General features: G+C 47.5%; 2 protein-coding genes across 5 annotated transcripts in view; one reads left to right on the top strand and one right to left on the bottom strand.

Moving 5' to 3' along the window:
* Positions 1–5,635, top strand: part of FRMD5 (FERM domain containing 5) — a 323,765-nt gene extending 318,130 nt beyond the window's left edge. For 2 of the 4 annotated variants that reach the window (XM_075531364.1, XM_075531365.1), the window contains 3 exons: positions 523–629; positions 4,334–4,677; positions 4,857–4,904. In XM_075531364.1, the coding sequence (XP_075387479.1) occupies positions 523–629; positions 4,334–4,677; positions 4,857–4,904 (499 nt within the window). Of the gene's footprint in view, positions 1–522; positions 630–4,333; positions 4,912–5,575 lie in introns of those variants that run through there. The other 2 variants (XM_075531363.1, XM_075531362.1) reach the window with 2 other exon arrangements.
* An 8,058-nt stretch (positions 5,636–13,693) lies between these two features.
* The window catches only part of WDR76 (WD repeat domain 76), a 33,925-nt gene continuing 31,383 nt past the window's right edge, over positions 13,694–16,235 (bottom strand). Inside the window, exon 13 of the mRNA XM_075531434.1 lies at positions 13,694–15,625. Within this exon, the coding sequence (XP_075387549.1) occupies positions 15,349–15,625 (277 nt within the window). The 3' untranslated portion in view covers positions 13,694–15,348. The remainder of the gene's footprint in view (positions 15,626–16,235) is intronic.

Raw genomic sequence — 16,235 nt, 5'->3', positions numbered from 1 at the left:
CTGAGAACGGGAGCTTCATCCCCTGCCTCCAGCAGCTCTGGCGGCAGTCAAGGGAGGCTGCCGGTATTGGATCCCTGCTCATCCAGGGCCTCTCCTCCCGGAGACCAGTGGGATGCAAGACATGTTCAGGTGGGCCTGGGATAGAAGGAGGTTCAGAAGTTTGAGCCAGTGTTGCTGACGGAGAACTGAAGACAGAGGCAAAGACATGGGATGAAAAGTTTTTAAACCAAATCGGAAGACCAAAGTCACTGCCATCAGATAGTTCCAGAGTCAATCTCCTCCCCGCAGGCTTCCAAGACCGTGAACTCTTTACGGGAGTGGAAAGTGCCCTCCTTGACCCACAGATCCGGCTGGTAGTTTCAAACCGCTGCCCCCGCGTAGCAGACCAGTGTGTCACCCACGGCACCCCCAGGCCAACACCAAACTCAATGCCATGGCGCTCGCGGCTGGGGTTGGAATCCGAGTCCCGAGCATCTCAGACATGCATGGCACTAACGGGGTTCTCTTTATCCTGTAACTCAGGGCGGGGATGGTCCCCAGTCAGAGCTGCCCCTCCATCACCCATGGCCCCAGGCTGAGCAGCGTCCCCAGGACCCGCCGGAGAGCTGTGCACATCTCCATCATGGAAGGTGAGCGTGACTTCCTGGACATGCCTTCAGGGCTCCTCCCCGGAGCGACACCAAACCAACCCCACTGCCGGTCATCCCGATCCAGCTCAGAGCCACCCTGTGACACAGCACAGGGCTCCCTCGGGTTCCCAACATCTTCGCAGAGGCAGATGGCCTCGCCGCTCTCCCACAAAGTGCTGGCTGGTGGATTTGAACCATCGACGTTGTGGGTCGAGGCCCGGTGCTTAACACGCTGCTCCACCAGGGGTTGCAAATGATCTCTCAGGCACTGGGGAGTATCACGCGGGCCGGGATGGGGACTGCAGGTCTGAGGCTGCGGGAGAGAGCGCCCTCTGCCCTTTCCATCAGAGCGCTGCTTGCTAGTGAAAATGAATTTGTGGGTTAAGAAGGCAACATCTCGGTTATTCTCCTGGGATGACATCGGGGTGTGCATTGAGGACTGCCTGGTGTGTTACCTTCCCAGTGCAAGACTCCACGTCCCCTGAGTACGGCACAGGACTATCAGGTTCCAGGGGACGGCCTTATTTACAGTCTCTGGGACTGCACATGGTTGGGGAGGTGCATAAAAACACCAGGTTAGTTTGAACAAAACACTGTCGCCTCCATAAACCGGGACCCTTCAGAGAAGGACTCTGCTTTGGGCTGGCCCTATTCTTAGCAGGAGGGCTGACCCAGAAAGGACCCTGGGGTGTGTCCGTGACTTCCACCCACTGCGCCCTGTTCCACCCAGTAGCAGGGAGCCAATCGTGTAGAGTCCAGTGGGCGCTGGTCACCGCCCATTTCCCATGCCAGAGCCTCCTCAACTCATTGACACTCCTCACAACGTAGAGCCACTCAGCCCAAGCCTAGTGGTGACAGTGGGACTTCACCGACACCATGGCCTGACCTCTACCATACACGGCCGCGATAGAGTCCCGTGTCTTGGGGACTTTCTGGGACATACCAGATTCCAACGACCTTGGGGCTGTTCCCTGTGCTGGGTCTCATGCTCCCTTACACGAGTCTCGGGGATAGAGCTACAGGCTGGGCGCGTGTTCCTTTTTATGGCTCTGTGTGCCTCTGACGGAGTCCGGTCCCCTGATAAGGCGGCCTCCCAGAGCTGCTCCTTCCCTGCAGCTCCGAGGCCCGGGAGCCAGCTGCCTCCTCTCTCCAGCACAGAGACACTGTCATGGGGATCCGGTACCCCGAGATCAGCTGACACCCTGTGTCCCTAGCTGGCTTTCTGTCCCTACCCTCTCTGCACACCGCCCCTACCTGGCCGGCTTTCACGAAGAGAACTGCTTACGTGAAGAAGCGTCTGCCTCCCGGGGGGGCCCCGATGGGAAAGAGTCTAATTCAGATTCACACCAGAGTCCACGTTCAACTGCGGGTGACTAATCACTGCGCTCGGCCCCTGAGTGTGCGCATCCTGAGGATGGGGCCCCGGCTCCGGGGTCGGGTCCTGGCCGCTGTGCCCCTCAACCCTCCGGGAGCCACCTCTGGGCCAGGGAGCCAGCGGGAACCTTCCAAAGGTAAATGTCCTAACAGGAAGGGAGGGGGTGAGGACAGGACAGGGCGGGTGGTGGCTTCCACCAGAGTGAAGAGGATGCTGCTTGTCAGGCTCTAAGCAGCGCCGGACTAACTTCTGTGGCAGGGAGATTGACGTGCACTGCCTAATTGTAACTGTCAGGGAGTCTACTGGAAGTGCCTGCCTGGCCGTTCTCTTGTTTCCTGAGGGCACCCACCACGAATGTGGCTTCGGTGTCCGTCGTTTCTTCTCCGATGTCACCACTTCTGCCTCTTACGCCTTCCCCAGCAACCGTGGAGTTGAAATGTAACCCAAGCGAAACTTGGATTAAGCCAACTGGTGGCAGCTAGGCTGGCCCATCAGAGCTGTCCTTGTGGTGGGGGGCCCTTGGGAGGCTTGTCGGGTGCCCTGCGCACCTGGCTGAGGTTGAGGTTGGGGTGGGGCTAGAGAAGCGCTTGGGGAGGGAGCCGAGCGAACAACTGCAGCTGTCAAGAACTCATAACACCGTTACAGACTCCTCACACTGCATGTGTGACTCAGCAAAGAATCCTGGACAAAGGAAGTATTGGTCAGAGGGACATCAGGAGCGCTAGAAAGGTGGGCAGGGGCTCTTCCAGGGCACTTCACAACAGTTCTTGAGCAGTTGAGAATTCCATCTTAGGCAGGGGCAGACTGTTGACTTAAATGCTGGCTGGCCCCGACAGCGGCACTGTGAACTAGAAAGAGCCTTGGCTTCTGACCTTGACTTTGCCAGTACCAGCGATCCACTTGACCTCAGGCAAGTTCCAGAATCTTGCACTCTCACTGCTGCGTGGAGTTGCTGAAAGATTCCCTGCACGTTTGGAAAGTTGAAAACATCCTCGTCTAAGATTTTAGCATCGATGCACCGGGGAAACAGAATAGAGCTGGGACCGTAGCTGTCTGAGAGCAGAGGTTGGGAGCTGTGGGAAATATTTTCCTGGCGAGGCAACAGTCGCAGGTGTCTGGCCTCCCCTCCCCAGCCCCGCCCCACTCCCCTTGGCTCATACCTGGTTCTCAGGGTGCACCTTCTGGAGAACCTCAGCTGGCCTCCGAGAGGCTGCTGGGACAAGGCCACCTGGGTCATCCCATAGGAGGCGAGGAGCATGTGACACTGATCAAGGTTACAGATGCCTTTCAGGAACCCTTGGGCCTGTGGCTAAAGATGAACAGTGACAAACTCCCTACTCTGCCCTCCTGAGTCGGAACGTTCCCGAAGCCTGGGAATCTGGCTCCATCTTGGAACCCTGAGATCTATTTCCTAGCAACGGAAGTGGGACTGGTTTTTCTTGTCTTAGGCTAGAGAGGCAGGGAGAGCCACTGAGGCAGCGCAGAGAGGTCAGGAGTGGGCAATGCCCACGTGGACCCTGAAGCAGGCAGCCGCTCCTGGCAGCTGCGATGTAGGCCACGCTCAAAGCCTGTGAGCCCAAGTCCACTAGTCTGGAGTGTTGCTGGTCCCTGCCATACCTTTAGCCCTTTGCAGGTGCTGGAAAAAAGAACATGTTTTTATCCCTCAGCAAAAAAAAAAAAAAAGATTCATAGGATAGGTAGCTTGCTGGCAAGAATAGGTGAATACCTCAACTCTCCCCCCGCCCCCCCAGCCCCCCAAGAGAACAAGATCCTCTCAGACTGTGTTGATCTCAGGAGTCTCAATCTCTCCATTTATAAGCTATAATCTGTCCATTTATTCTAGACCCAGAAAGGGTCTGTTGGTTCAAAGGTGGGAACAAGGGCTGGCCAGGACTCGCCGGACTCCATCGGGAAGCATTCAGGAAAGGCGGCTTGGGTTTTCTCTAACCTACGTTTTCAGGATCCCTGAACTGGGACCAGCAAGTGCAGAATCCCAGCGGGTTGACCCCATGCCCTTGAGGAACTGCATGCTGGGCGGGCTCAAGGACTCTCAGCCCCAGACGCTTTGTCCCCTCCCTGCCTCTCATGCAGCATGGCCTCAGCTCTGGCTGCGATGTGCACTCCCTTCCAAAGCCAGAAGTCATGGCCATTCGGCCACCCTTGTCCTGTTCTTGACCCCTTAGAGTGGCGTGCAGCGGCCACTTGGTCCAGCCAGAGGAGGGGTGCAGGGAGCATCCTCTCCCAACATAGGGGCCAAACGAAACAGCAGGGTGTGTTGTGCCTTGGAAAGCCTACTCCTGTTTCTCTTGTCTCCCCCACCCCCCACCAGGCCTCGAGTCCCTCCGGGACAGCGCCCACTCCACGCCGGTGCGCTCCTCTTCCCACGGGGACTCCTTCCTGCCTCACGTGAGAAGCAGCCGGGCCGACAGCAATGAGCGCGTGGCCGTCATCGCGGACGAGGCCTACAGCCCCGCAGACAGCGTGCTGCCCACGCCCGTGGCCGAGCGCAGCCTGGAGCTGATGCTGCTCTCCCGGCAGATCAACGGCGCCACCCGCAGCATCGAGGAGGAGCGGGAGTCTGAGGCCAGCACCCCGACGGCGGCCCAGGTGGAGGCCCTTGGGGGAGAGCTGAGGGCCCTGTGTCACAGGCACGGCAGGCCGGAGGAGGAACAGGTGAATAAGTTTGTTTTAAGTGTCCTCCGTTTGCTCCTTGTGACCATGGGACTCCTCTTTGTTTTGCTCCTCCTCCTGATCGTCCTTACCGAGTCTGACCTTGACATTGCCTTTTTCCGAGATATCCGCCAGACCCCCGAGTTTGAACAGTTCCACTATCAATACTTTTGTCCCCTCAGGCGATGGTTTGCCTGCAAAATCCGCTCAGTGGTGGGCCTGCTCATTGACACCTGAGAAGGCCTGACTCCTCCCAATAAGTAGCCAGGTGGACCCAGGAGAGCCGGGCTACCCATTCCCAGCAAAGGGACCCACCGCGGAACCATCGGCACATGTACCAAGTCCTCCTCTCATGACTCAAAGCCCACTGCAGCCCGGGAGGGTTGTTTCCCAGAAGAAAGGCACAGGCCCGAGCTCTGTCTGTCTCAACAAACTGGGAGAAGCTATTTTCTTCAGAGGTTCTTTCAAGAAAGGCTCCGTGACTCTCTTTCTCATCCTTCCAATTTGCAGAATTTTTGGGTTTCAATTTTGGTTTTTTTGTTTCATAGATGTGTATTATTTTGAAAGTATCGAATAAAGATCATTTATTTTACTATGATTACTGATGATCGCAGTAGTGGGACACTGGTTGAAGACTGGCCGGGGAGCGGTTGGTTGTCTTGTGTGTCCTACGGGAGCTTACCTACTGGCGTTACTGGCACATCCGGTAGACTCATCGCCGCAGCCTCAGAGGGCCAGGCCAGGCCAGGGGGCTGGACAACGGGGATTGTTTTCCGTTCTCGCCAGGCAGAACTTTTTAACAAGTGATCACCCGTATAGAATGATTAAATGGAACGTTTGCTCCTTATGATGGTCTGAGCTGGATTTTCTTTTCCTTTTTTTTTTTTTCAAATCTGAGCAGAGTGGGCATCTGAAGGGACCACGGCTACAGCAGCAGCCAGCAGCAGCAGGGGTGGGGTAAGTCTGTCCCCTTAGACTAGAGCCGGGAGGGCATCGCCATGAGTTGTGTATAATGAAATTGTAGCCTTCTGTGGTTTTGTGGTGGATTTTCTTCTTCTTTTTCCTCTTCTATTTTTCTTTTCCCTTTTCTAAAGAACCTCAAGATTTTTCTAGTGCTTCGGTGGCATTAATTGAATTCCGTGGTGCCAGAGAGAGTACTGACAGAAGTACTGACAAGGTGTGGCTGACAGACATCAGAGCTAAAGTTACCTGAGACACTGTTGCGAGTCAGGGAGCAGTGCTTATTTTGTACACACCAAAAAAAAAAAAAAAAAGACTATTTCAATTTATATTTTAACAACGAAATATTATTTTCTTATCAATTCCTATTTTGTTTTTACTTTATGGATTAAGAAAATAGCACCTGATGAACTAAACGATGCAAGAAAAGAAACTGATCCTGAGAACGCAAAGCTTCAGAAAATAGAATTTCCAAGATCGACAAACAGGCTTGGAAGGGACCGAGAAGAGAATCCCTCTAAGTAGGATTGTTAAGAGATGGCTACAAAAGACGTTGCAAAGAGAGGACGCTTAGATGTAGAAAGACTGCCCTCTAGGGTCAGCCTCTGCACCAGGAAACCAAGTTCTAACCGAAGGGAAGCCGTCCTTGTAGGGAAGGAAGCCTGTGATGAGTGGGAGGCCTGAGGCCCAAGCACCGCTGAAAACCCATCACCAATCACACACAAAATCCTGTTTTCAACACAGGGACGGGTGTCTGAGCCATCTGGGACCCAACGACTCATTTAAGGATTATTAGTGGACAGATTCCTGGGACCCAACCCACAGTGAAGGACTGCAGACGCCTCTTAATTGTGGTCAGCGACACCCGTGATGCTGGGCAGCCCAAAGGCTGAGCAGAATGAATCATTTATAGGCGCAACCCCCAGCCTGTCCCAAGACAGTAGACTTAAGCCCACGTTTAGAATATAACAGGTGTTTTTGGGGTGGGGAAGATTTTAAAGAGAGAACTCTTTCAGCTAGACCTGGGGTTCGGTTAACTTCTGCAAGGTGCCAGCAGGTAATTTTCTTTTTAACTTTGATTTTCCGGGCCATTCCCTGCCAGTTATTCAACTCTGTGGCCGTTGGTAGCACAGAAGCAGTCACAGATAAGCCAAGCCTGGCTGTGGCCCACGACTTAGTTACAAAAACAGGCGGTGAGCTCAGTTTGGCGCACAGGTCGTGATTTGCCCACCTAGATCTAAACACACACACAAAAAACTTGCTTCTTCACAGTATGGACTACAGAGGGGGTTGGATCTGCTTCGGCTCCAACACATTTTAGAGATCTAGGACACCGCCCCCCTTTGGCCAGTGGAGGCCCCGGGGTTGCTTGTTTAACGGGTGCTTGAACAACCAACCAGCAGAGAGATGTCTGGAACCACCATGAGCAAGACCAAGAACGGATTGCTCACACGCCTTGGAATCTACACGGGAAGAGGGCTGAGCTGATCATTTCCATACCAGCAATGATTTGAGCAGAGCCACCAACATCTAGTTCCCATGTGACACAAACAAACGGAGATCCTGATAAAAACGAAGGATCCCTGAAAACCAACGGTCACTGCCACTTGTCATCTCCACGGGAGACTTCCTTCAGGGCAGGGCTGGATTGAAAAGTAGACGGGGCGGGAGGGAGTAGACAGAGAGGAAAGGCTGTCAGGAGATAGGGGGCTAGTTCTGACCTGGGTATCTACTGTCTTATGCAACATAGATTATCTTTTAGTGTAGTGCTCCTACCTCAGTCTGTAGAATATGGTGTTTCTATGCAGTGAGCCATAGCCTCAACCCTCGACCTTTCATGTCCACATTGAAGAAAGATGCAGGATTCCATTCCCTGATCTGTGTTACTCGTGTCCAGAGTAGTAAACATCCAATAGGCCATCCCACCTTCCAACAGCTGAATTATGTTCTCTAAACAGAAATGTAGGGGTTGGATGGGGGTTTTCTCCCAGGGTTCATCTCATAAGAGATGGATAGGAGTTTCCTTCACGTTGCTTTTTAAATAGTGCTTGAATTAACACACCTCCTTTGATGGCAACCAATCTTGTTTTGGATTCTCCCTACCATTTAAAATTGTTCAGAGCTTTTACCCTGATTTGATTGTGTTCCATTGTGTCTCCTCTTTTCTCTGAAAATTAGTTTGATCTCATTGTAGGAAAAAGAATGACTTCCATAGCTTCATCCATCAGAGGAAATCATTCTTACTAACGAACAGTGTACTGCAGCTGTAACGCAGTAGAGGGTAAACTACCTGCAAATGTGAATTTCTTAGTTTCATTGAAAAAGTAATCGTTGTTAACCTTTTGTGTGCCAACAATGCTAGGTTACATTTTTCCTTCCAAGCAATGTACTTTTTTCTACATATGCAGTAATGTAGTTAGCATAAACTCATTGGTGCCATGAAGATTATTTTTAAACTTAAATAAATATTTAAATACCATAGAAAAGAGTGGGCTCTTTCTTTCTACACTAACAGTCCCTCTTCCCCTTAAGAGATAAAACACATCCATTAAAAATACCAGTGGGCACACACAACCTGATTGCTGCTCAGGGCAGGGATCATTCCAAACAAGCACTTTACTTATAGCCACTATTTGGCCCTGGTGGCATCATGGTGACACGTTACACTAACGACAAGTTCAGTGGTGGGAAACCGCCAGCCAAGTCCAAGGGAGAAAGATTTTCTATTAGTTTTGGAAACTCACGGGGTGGTTCTGCCCTGTCCTATAGGGCCACTGTGAGTCAGATTTGGCTCGATGGCAGTGAGTTTATTTTTTGCTTTGTTTTTCAACCTCCCACCAAATATATATGCTATTAGAAACTGAGAAATATGGGGGGCTAATTTATAAATAAAATGGGTCTCATTTCCTGGTGAGGAAAACCAAGGTGGACCCCCAACCCCCACCCCAAGGTTAACTACTTCGTTTTAAAACCCAAACTAGAACCTTGACGGATCAGCTTCTATCTAGTGTTCTTACTGAAGCCCTGAGCACAAAGCAGACAGCACTTCCTTCGAAATGAAAAGAACACGCTATTACTACAGCAACAAAGCTCCTATTTTTCATTTTTATTCATATGAGGGGGCTCTTCAAAGCAGAGAGTGAAAAGAATGGATTCCCCCCCCCCCCCCCGGGAACTCTGTGACATTCTCCCAGCTGTCTATGGAACCCTGTAACTACAGAACTGGTAATGGTCTTCTAAATTCTACGGGCTACAAAGGTCAATAAAGGGCCTGGTCCACAGGACGACCTGCCCTCCAGTCAGGGAGTATTACCTCAAAACTGACTGTGGTTCCCATTACCAATGTATCCCAAGAACGCCTGAACCTGTGTGGTCCCACAAGACCCTTCACAGTCCCAGCAGCCTCCCTTCCAGCTGGCACCAAATCAAGAACTCACCTGTGCATATACCTTTAGACTCTAAAACCCTATAAAATGTATGGGGTTCTAGTGTCCACTCCCTTAAGGATCCTCAATCACAGCCAATCACTTTTTTAAAATCATTTTATTGGGGGCTTCTACAACTCGTATCACAATCCATACATACATCAGTTGTGTAAAGTGCATTTGTACATTCATTTCCCTCATCATTCTCAAAACATTTGCTCTCCACCTAAGCCCCTGGCGTCAGCTCCTCGTTTTCCCCTCCTCCCTGCTGCCCCCTCTACCAAGCATGACGTTTTCTCCAGGGAACAGGCCTCTCCTGGTAACACACCCAAAGTACGCCAGACAAAGCCTTGCTGCCCTTGCTTCTAAAGCACATTCAAGCTGTTTATCTTCCAAGACAGATTTGTATGTTCTTTTGGCAGTCCATAGTACTGTGTTCTTACCAGCACCCTAATTTAAATGCAGATTCCTCTTCAGTCTTCTTCATTCGATGTCCATCTTTCACGCACATGTGAGACAATTGAAAACACCAAAACTAGGGTTAGGGCCACCTTAGTCCCCCAAATTAACATCCTTTCAATACTTATAAGAGATCTAGGGCAGCAAGTTTAACCCAATGCAATGCCTTCTTTGATATCTTACCTAACGATTCCATGAGCCATGGATCTCTGTTTCTTAGTGTTATCTACTGGTCCAGTTGTGAGAATCTTGGTCATCTTTACATTAAGTTGTAATTCATGTCAAAGGCTGCAATACCCCACCTTCATCAGCAAGTGCTTCAAGGCCATCTCACTTTCAGCAAGATTGTCTTACCTGCTATTGCAGATTGTTGATCAGCCTCCCTCATCCTGATGCTGCATTCTTCTTCATATAGCCCAGCTTCTCTGATGACTTACTCAGCCCAGATTTTGTAAGTATGGTGACAGGACACAACCCTAATGCACACCTTTCCAAATTTTAAACATTGCAGTATGCCTTTGTTCTGGGCACTCAAATGCCTCTTGACCCATGTTCAGGTTCTGCATGAAGACAATTTTGTGTTTGGGGACTCCCATTCTTCCCAAGGCTATCCAGTTTGTTATGATCCACAGATGAATGCCTTTGCATGGTCAATGAAACACAAGGAAACATCTTTCTGGTGTTCTCTACTTTCGGCCAAGACTCATCTGACATCAGCAATGCTATCCCTTGTTCCACATCTTCTGAATCCAGTCTGAACCTCTGGCAATGTACCGTTGCTCAACCATTGTTGGACATTCAGCAAAACTTTATTTGCCTGTAATATTAATGATACTGTTCTATAATTTGCACATTCTATTGGGTCTCCTTTCTACAGAATGGGTGTAAATATGGATCACTTCTATTCAGTTGGTGAACTGTCTTCCAAATTTCCTGGCATAGAGGAATGAGTGCTTCCAGCATTTCATCAGCTTGTTGAAACATTTCAATTGGTTTCAATTCCTGAAGGCTTGTTTTGAACTAATGCTTTCAACTAATGCTTGTTTTGAACTAATGCATTAGTTCTAGCTTGTATGCTACCATTTGAAATGGTGGAATGCCAGTGTTCTTTTTAGTAAATTGGCTGTTAAAAAAAGTGACTGTATATTCTTTCCATTTTTTAAATCGTTTTATTAGGGGCTCCTACAACTCGTATCACAATCCATAGATACATCAATTGTGTAAAACACATTTGTATACTGATTGCCCTCATCATTCTCAAAACATTTGCTTTCCACCTAAGCCCCTGGCATCAGCTCATTTTCCCCCTTCCATCCCCGCTCCCCCCTGCCTCATGAACCCTTGATAATTTATAAATTATTTTGTCATATCTTGCCCTGTCCTATGTCTCCCTTCACCCACTTGTCTGTCCCCCGGGGAGGAGGTCACATGTAGATCCTTAAAATTGGTTCCCCCTTTCCAACCCACCCTCCCTATGCCCTCCCAGTATCACCACTCACACCACTGGTCCTGAAGGGATCATCCGTCCTGCATTCAGTTTCTGGTTCCTATATGTGCCAGTGTACATCCGCTGGTCTAGCCAGACTTGCAAGGTAGAATTAGGATCATGATAGTGGGGGGTGAGGGGAGGAGGAAGCATTTAGGAACTAGAGGAAAGTTGCATTTTCCATCGCTGCTACATCACACACCATTTGGCTCGTCTCCTCCCCAAGACCCCTCTGCAAGGGGATCTCCAGTAGCCAACAAATGGACTTTGGGTCTCCACTCCACACTCCCCCCTCATTCGCTATGGTAAGATTTTTTTTTGTTCTGATGCCTGATACCTGATCCCTTCAACACCTTGTGATTGCACAGGCTGGTGTGCTTCTTCCATGTGGCCTTTGTTGCTTCTGAGCTAGATGGCCACTTGTTTACCTTCAAGCCTGTAAGACCCCAGATGCTGCCAGGCACCATCAGCTTTCTTTACATTTGCTTATGCACCCATTTGTCTTCAGAGATTGTATCATGGAGGTGAGCACACGATATTTTTTGTTCTTTGATGCCTGATAACGGATCCCTTCGGCATTTTCCATTTTTCTTTAATGCTTCCTGTACCATTCAATCTTTTGCCCATAGAATCTTTCAATATGGCAACTCGAGGCTTGAATTTTTTCCTTGAACTCTTTCAGTTTAAGATATGCAGAGTTTATTCTTTCAGGTTTTCTTTGCATTTTCTTTGGTTTTCATTTTTTCCTGTCTTAAACTTCCCTTTGAAATTTTGTTCAGATTTTTGACTTCAGCATTTCGTTTGCCTTAGCTACTCGACGATTAAGAGCAAGTTTCAGTTTCTTCTTCTTCTTTCCTGTCTTCCCGCCCCGTTATTTTTGCAGCCACACAGATCAATATTTAGGCCCAAGGACCTTTTTAAATAGCCTTTTGCTTCCCTCGTGTATGTACTTGGTATCACCCCACAGCTCAAGTCTTTTGTTACTAGTATTCGCTGTACCAAATCTGTTTCTGAGATGCACTCAAAATCCAGGTGAGATAGACAAAGTCACTATTTGGCTCTCATGGGACTGATTTCATTTCCTTCAACTTATATATGAGAATTTGCTTTGGTCCCTGGCCTGGTTTTAGCTGCTGCTATGGAAGCTCGCCATTGTCTTCTCCCACAGATGCAGTCAATTTGATCTCTGTGCATTCCTCTCGGAGAAAGTCACATCTGTGATTGTCTTTTGTGTTGGGAAAAAGTTATTTGCAATATAGTCAGTGGGCTTGTAAAACTCTGTCATGCGATTTCCAGCTTTGTTTCTATCACCACTTTATTTTCCAACTACGATTCCTTCCGATTTGTTTACAACTTTTATCCTCCAATTGTCAATAATTATCAATGCATCTTGAGAGCATGTTTGATCAATTTGACTGAAGTTGTAAAATTCTTCAATTTCTTCATCACTAGCTCCAGTGGTTGCTGCATAGATTTTAAGAGTTACAGTGACTGGATTTCTTTGTATTTAGATTTTATCCCATTATATACATTGTACTTTAAGATGCTGAAAAATCCTTTTGGATGAATGCAACACCATTCCTCTTGAAGCTGTCATTCCCAGCATAGTAAGCTGACTAATTTAGAGGGCATGTACTTCCTCCTGGGTTTGACAGAGGCGGCGCAGGTGTGTTTTGCCTGCCTCAGCCCCTTTTGCCCTTGTGTTCTGTGTGCTGGCTGATAGGATTTAAATCTTTGAATCTACAGCCTAGCACTCCCCAAATTCCTAGTGCACTGCCTTTGCAAAGTCTTCTTTGGGCAGGAACCTTACAACAAGAGAATACTAATAGGGTTTAAAGCACCCAGACTATGAATTTCTAATTATTTAAACTCTCTCCTAGTCTAAGCCTCTGTCCACTAAGCATGAGAACTGTTTGCTTCCTGCAAGTCATGTTTTGGGGTGGGGTGGGGAAAAGGCTAGGCATCCCAAAATAATTCAAGTGGAATCTGGAGCTTATGTAAAAAAGGTTTATCTGGAAGGGAGGGAGCTACAACACACACAATTTTAAAGGAGTCTCGGGGAAAACATACCTTTCGCTACAGTTAAGAATGTCCTAAGGGAGACAATTTCCTTCAAGTGCTTTCTAGATTTAAACAATTAATGCATTATAAAGCTTATCACCAAAGAAGCTCCTACTCGCCCTTTCCTGAAACAGCCCAAGACATAACACTACTAAGTGGAATTGGATATAAGGGGCAGAACCATAAACGAGAGAAGTGTCAAGCGTTTGCTAAAATGTAAGGCAAAAGCCAGGCGATTACTGCCCAGTATTCAAAGCGTAAATGATGGTACTAATTAGATCAAAAGTATTTTTCAGCAACTGAAAAAAGAACTGTCATAGAAGTAGCCACTCCAGAACTTGAGAGATTAAGAAGGAGAGGCTTCCCTCACTGTTTCTTGCACAATTTATTTAACAACCTTGCAGCTTAAACTTCCATTTCATAATGTACTATCTATCTTACCAATTCCTGGACTCTTAACACTCAGAGAAATATAGAACCCTGATGTCATCATGGTTAAGTGCTCAGCTGCGAATGGGCAAGTTGCTAGTTCGAGCTCATCCAATGGCTCCACAGGAAAACCACCTGGCAATGTTTCTGAAAGATTACACCTTTATTACTTGGGACAAAACTCAAAATCATTACAAAGATCAGGCTTACTGGTTGAATGAAGACTGGAGGGACCCTTAGGGGACTTCCGGTCTAAAAACAAACTCTCTCTCTCCCATGGCTCAATTTTCAGCCAAACAACAAACAGGTTTGTAAGTGGAAGAATAATCAACCATTTAAGATCAAAGGGCAGCATTTGCCCAATGACAAAGTTCAGAGAGTTAAAAAAGGAGAAGGAATGGGAATCAGCCTAGGGAAGAAGTGGACTTGTGATCCACAACATGAGGAAAGTATGCATGAATTGTTAAATGAAAATGGAAAACCGATCCACTCTGTAAATCTTCACCCCAATAAAATCTCCTCAACTCGCCCACCCCACCCCACAAAAAAGATTACAATTTAAGGAACCTTAGGATGGACAACTCCGAGTCAGAATCAACTCAACAGCACTCAATGGCAAAATCCTTAACACCTACTACAACTTATTAATTAAAAAATGAAGTCTTCAAAACATTCAATCACAGAAAAATTTAGAAAACTGTCCTTTAAAGAAATTATAAGTATCACTTTATTTTTGTTACAATTATGAAAAAATATTTCATAAAACTTAAAGCATTTCCAGTTAGACGGTAAAGTCAGTAATATTAGTAAAGTGACTTGTCGTTCCCTTTCCCCACAACCCCCACATTTAGATCATCTTAGCTTCTGAGGAAGCAGCTCAGTGAAGAAATACAGAGTTGTGAATATTCCATGACATTTCCACCACATGAACGAACGTATTCACTTAACAAGCTATTCAATCTCTCCTGGCGCATTTACAGAGTTAAGGAAGACTACAGCTTTCACTTGCTTACCCTTGACTCACAATTCAACAGCGATAAATAAATTTATATCATAATCTCACACACACACGCCTACATAGATATAAGCAAATGAAACAAGTTTCACAATACTGTTCTTTATTTCTCACTTATTTAAGCACTCTCTGTGACCATTGAGTTTGTAGTTAATGATTGTTAAGGCAATCCTTTTGGGATACAGATCTAGTCTGTGTGCCAAAGAGGCCTAGTTGTCTTGGTGATGTCTCAGGACCCCATCCAAAAGAGGGAGTAAGAGAAAGGCTCAGCACAGAGACCCAGTCCCTACCCCACATCGACCACCACCACCAAACCTTGCAGTTTCACATTAGGGGGTGGGGGGAGTTTTCAATTAAAAAACAAAACAAAAACGAAGCTTCAAAATTATTGAATGGACTTTCCTGACCCCTTCAACTCGATGGCAAAGGATTTTTCTTGTTGGTTTTTTTCACCCCCAACTGTGTGGGTCTCAAAATACACCAAGCTAAAATATAAACCACAAATCAAAATTTCACTCTAGATTCAAAACAGTATCATTGGACCACAAAAACATAATACTGACCATTCAAAGCTTTATATTAATTGAATCTTTTGACATACTGGCTGAGTAACAGCACTAAAGGTGTGTCAGCCTGTCCTCATGGCCCTTCCTCCCCTGTAGAAAAACCAGGCCCCCAGGGCTCCCTAACCAACAGGAATTTGTGCTCATTAGAGTATGTTTTTGTTTTTCCCCCCATTGGAATATTCTTATCACCAAGCCAACAAACTAAGCTACATGATTTCGACTTTCTCTTCACAGGGTCCTTAGGCCTTGATTAATATGAACACATCTATGCCGCTAAACCAAACACCCAGCATCATTCTGATTCATGAACACATGTATCTTCCCGCTGGAATTGCCTCCAGCCAAAATAAACCGAGTCGGATGCATGGCATTGATGGAACACACAGAGGCAAGGGATTCTCCAAGAAAAGAATGCAGCCTCTTTCCAGTCTCATGGAAGACCTCTACCCGCCGCGGGTAGGCCATGCTGCCAACGACAACACAATCTTCTTGTTTAGGGTCCCAGATGGCTTGGAACCTGGTCAGCCAGCGCCCAGAGTTGGTATCATGCCTAGGGGATTTTAAAACAACAACAGTATCTTTCAAAAGAAATGTTAAATAACTCCACAGTACCGCACAGGGGTAAAGAAGACAATGGTCCCACATATGCTTGTTTCCTCTGCTAAGCCTCCTCCCAAATCACTGAATTTCCATTTACTTTCTCTCCTCCCCACTGCACTATTACAGGGGAGAGGCGGCAGCAGCCTTCTCCTGAGCTGGCCAGTGGTTAGTGCACAACAGCAGTTCCCTCGGTTGAAATGGTGCTTCATTTTGCTCTTTTCCTAGCTCAATGGCCAATGCAGGGGCCAGGACTGTCCCAGGGCAAATCCCTTTTCTAACACACCCAAACATGCTGCCTTAGAAATAAAAAAATCTGCAGTCTAGCTTATTGGTGGCCGTTTGGACAGGGCCTGCTGTTTCCCATGTCCGTGTTCCCCTGGCAACTGAGGCCTGAAACTATCATCCATACAACATTAAAGTCCAAAATACATGTATGTTGGGTCTTACACAGCTCTCTAAAGCAAAAACATAAGGGCTCACTTTTATCCTATCATAATAGTACTAGCTAGCACAGACTATAGAAATATATTTCCACCACCCAATCTTTAATAAAAATTCCT

This window comes from Tenrec ecaudatus, chromosome 14 (assembly GCF_050624435.1).
Source record: "Tenrec ecaudatus isolate mTenEca1 chromosome 14, mTenEca1.hap1, whole genome shotgun sequence".
Taxonomy (NCBI): Eukaryota; Metazoa; Chordata; class Mammalia; order Afrosoricida; family Tenrecidae; genus Tenrec; species Tenrec ecaudatus.
The sequence above is the reverse complement of the archived record's forward strand: the minus strand, read 5'-3'. Positions and strand labels throughout refer to the sequence as shown.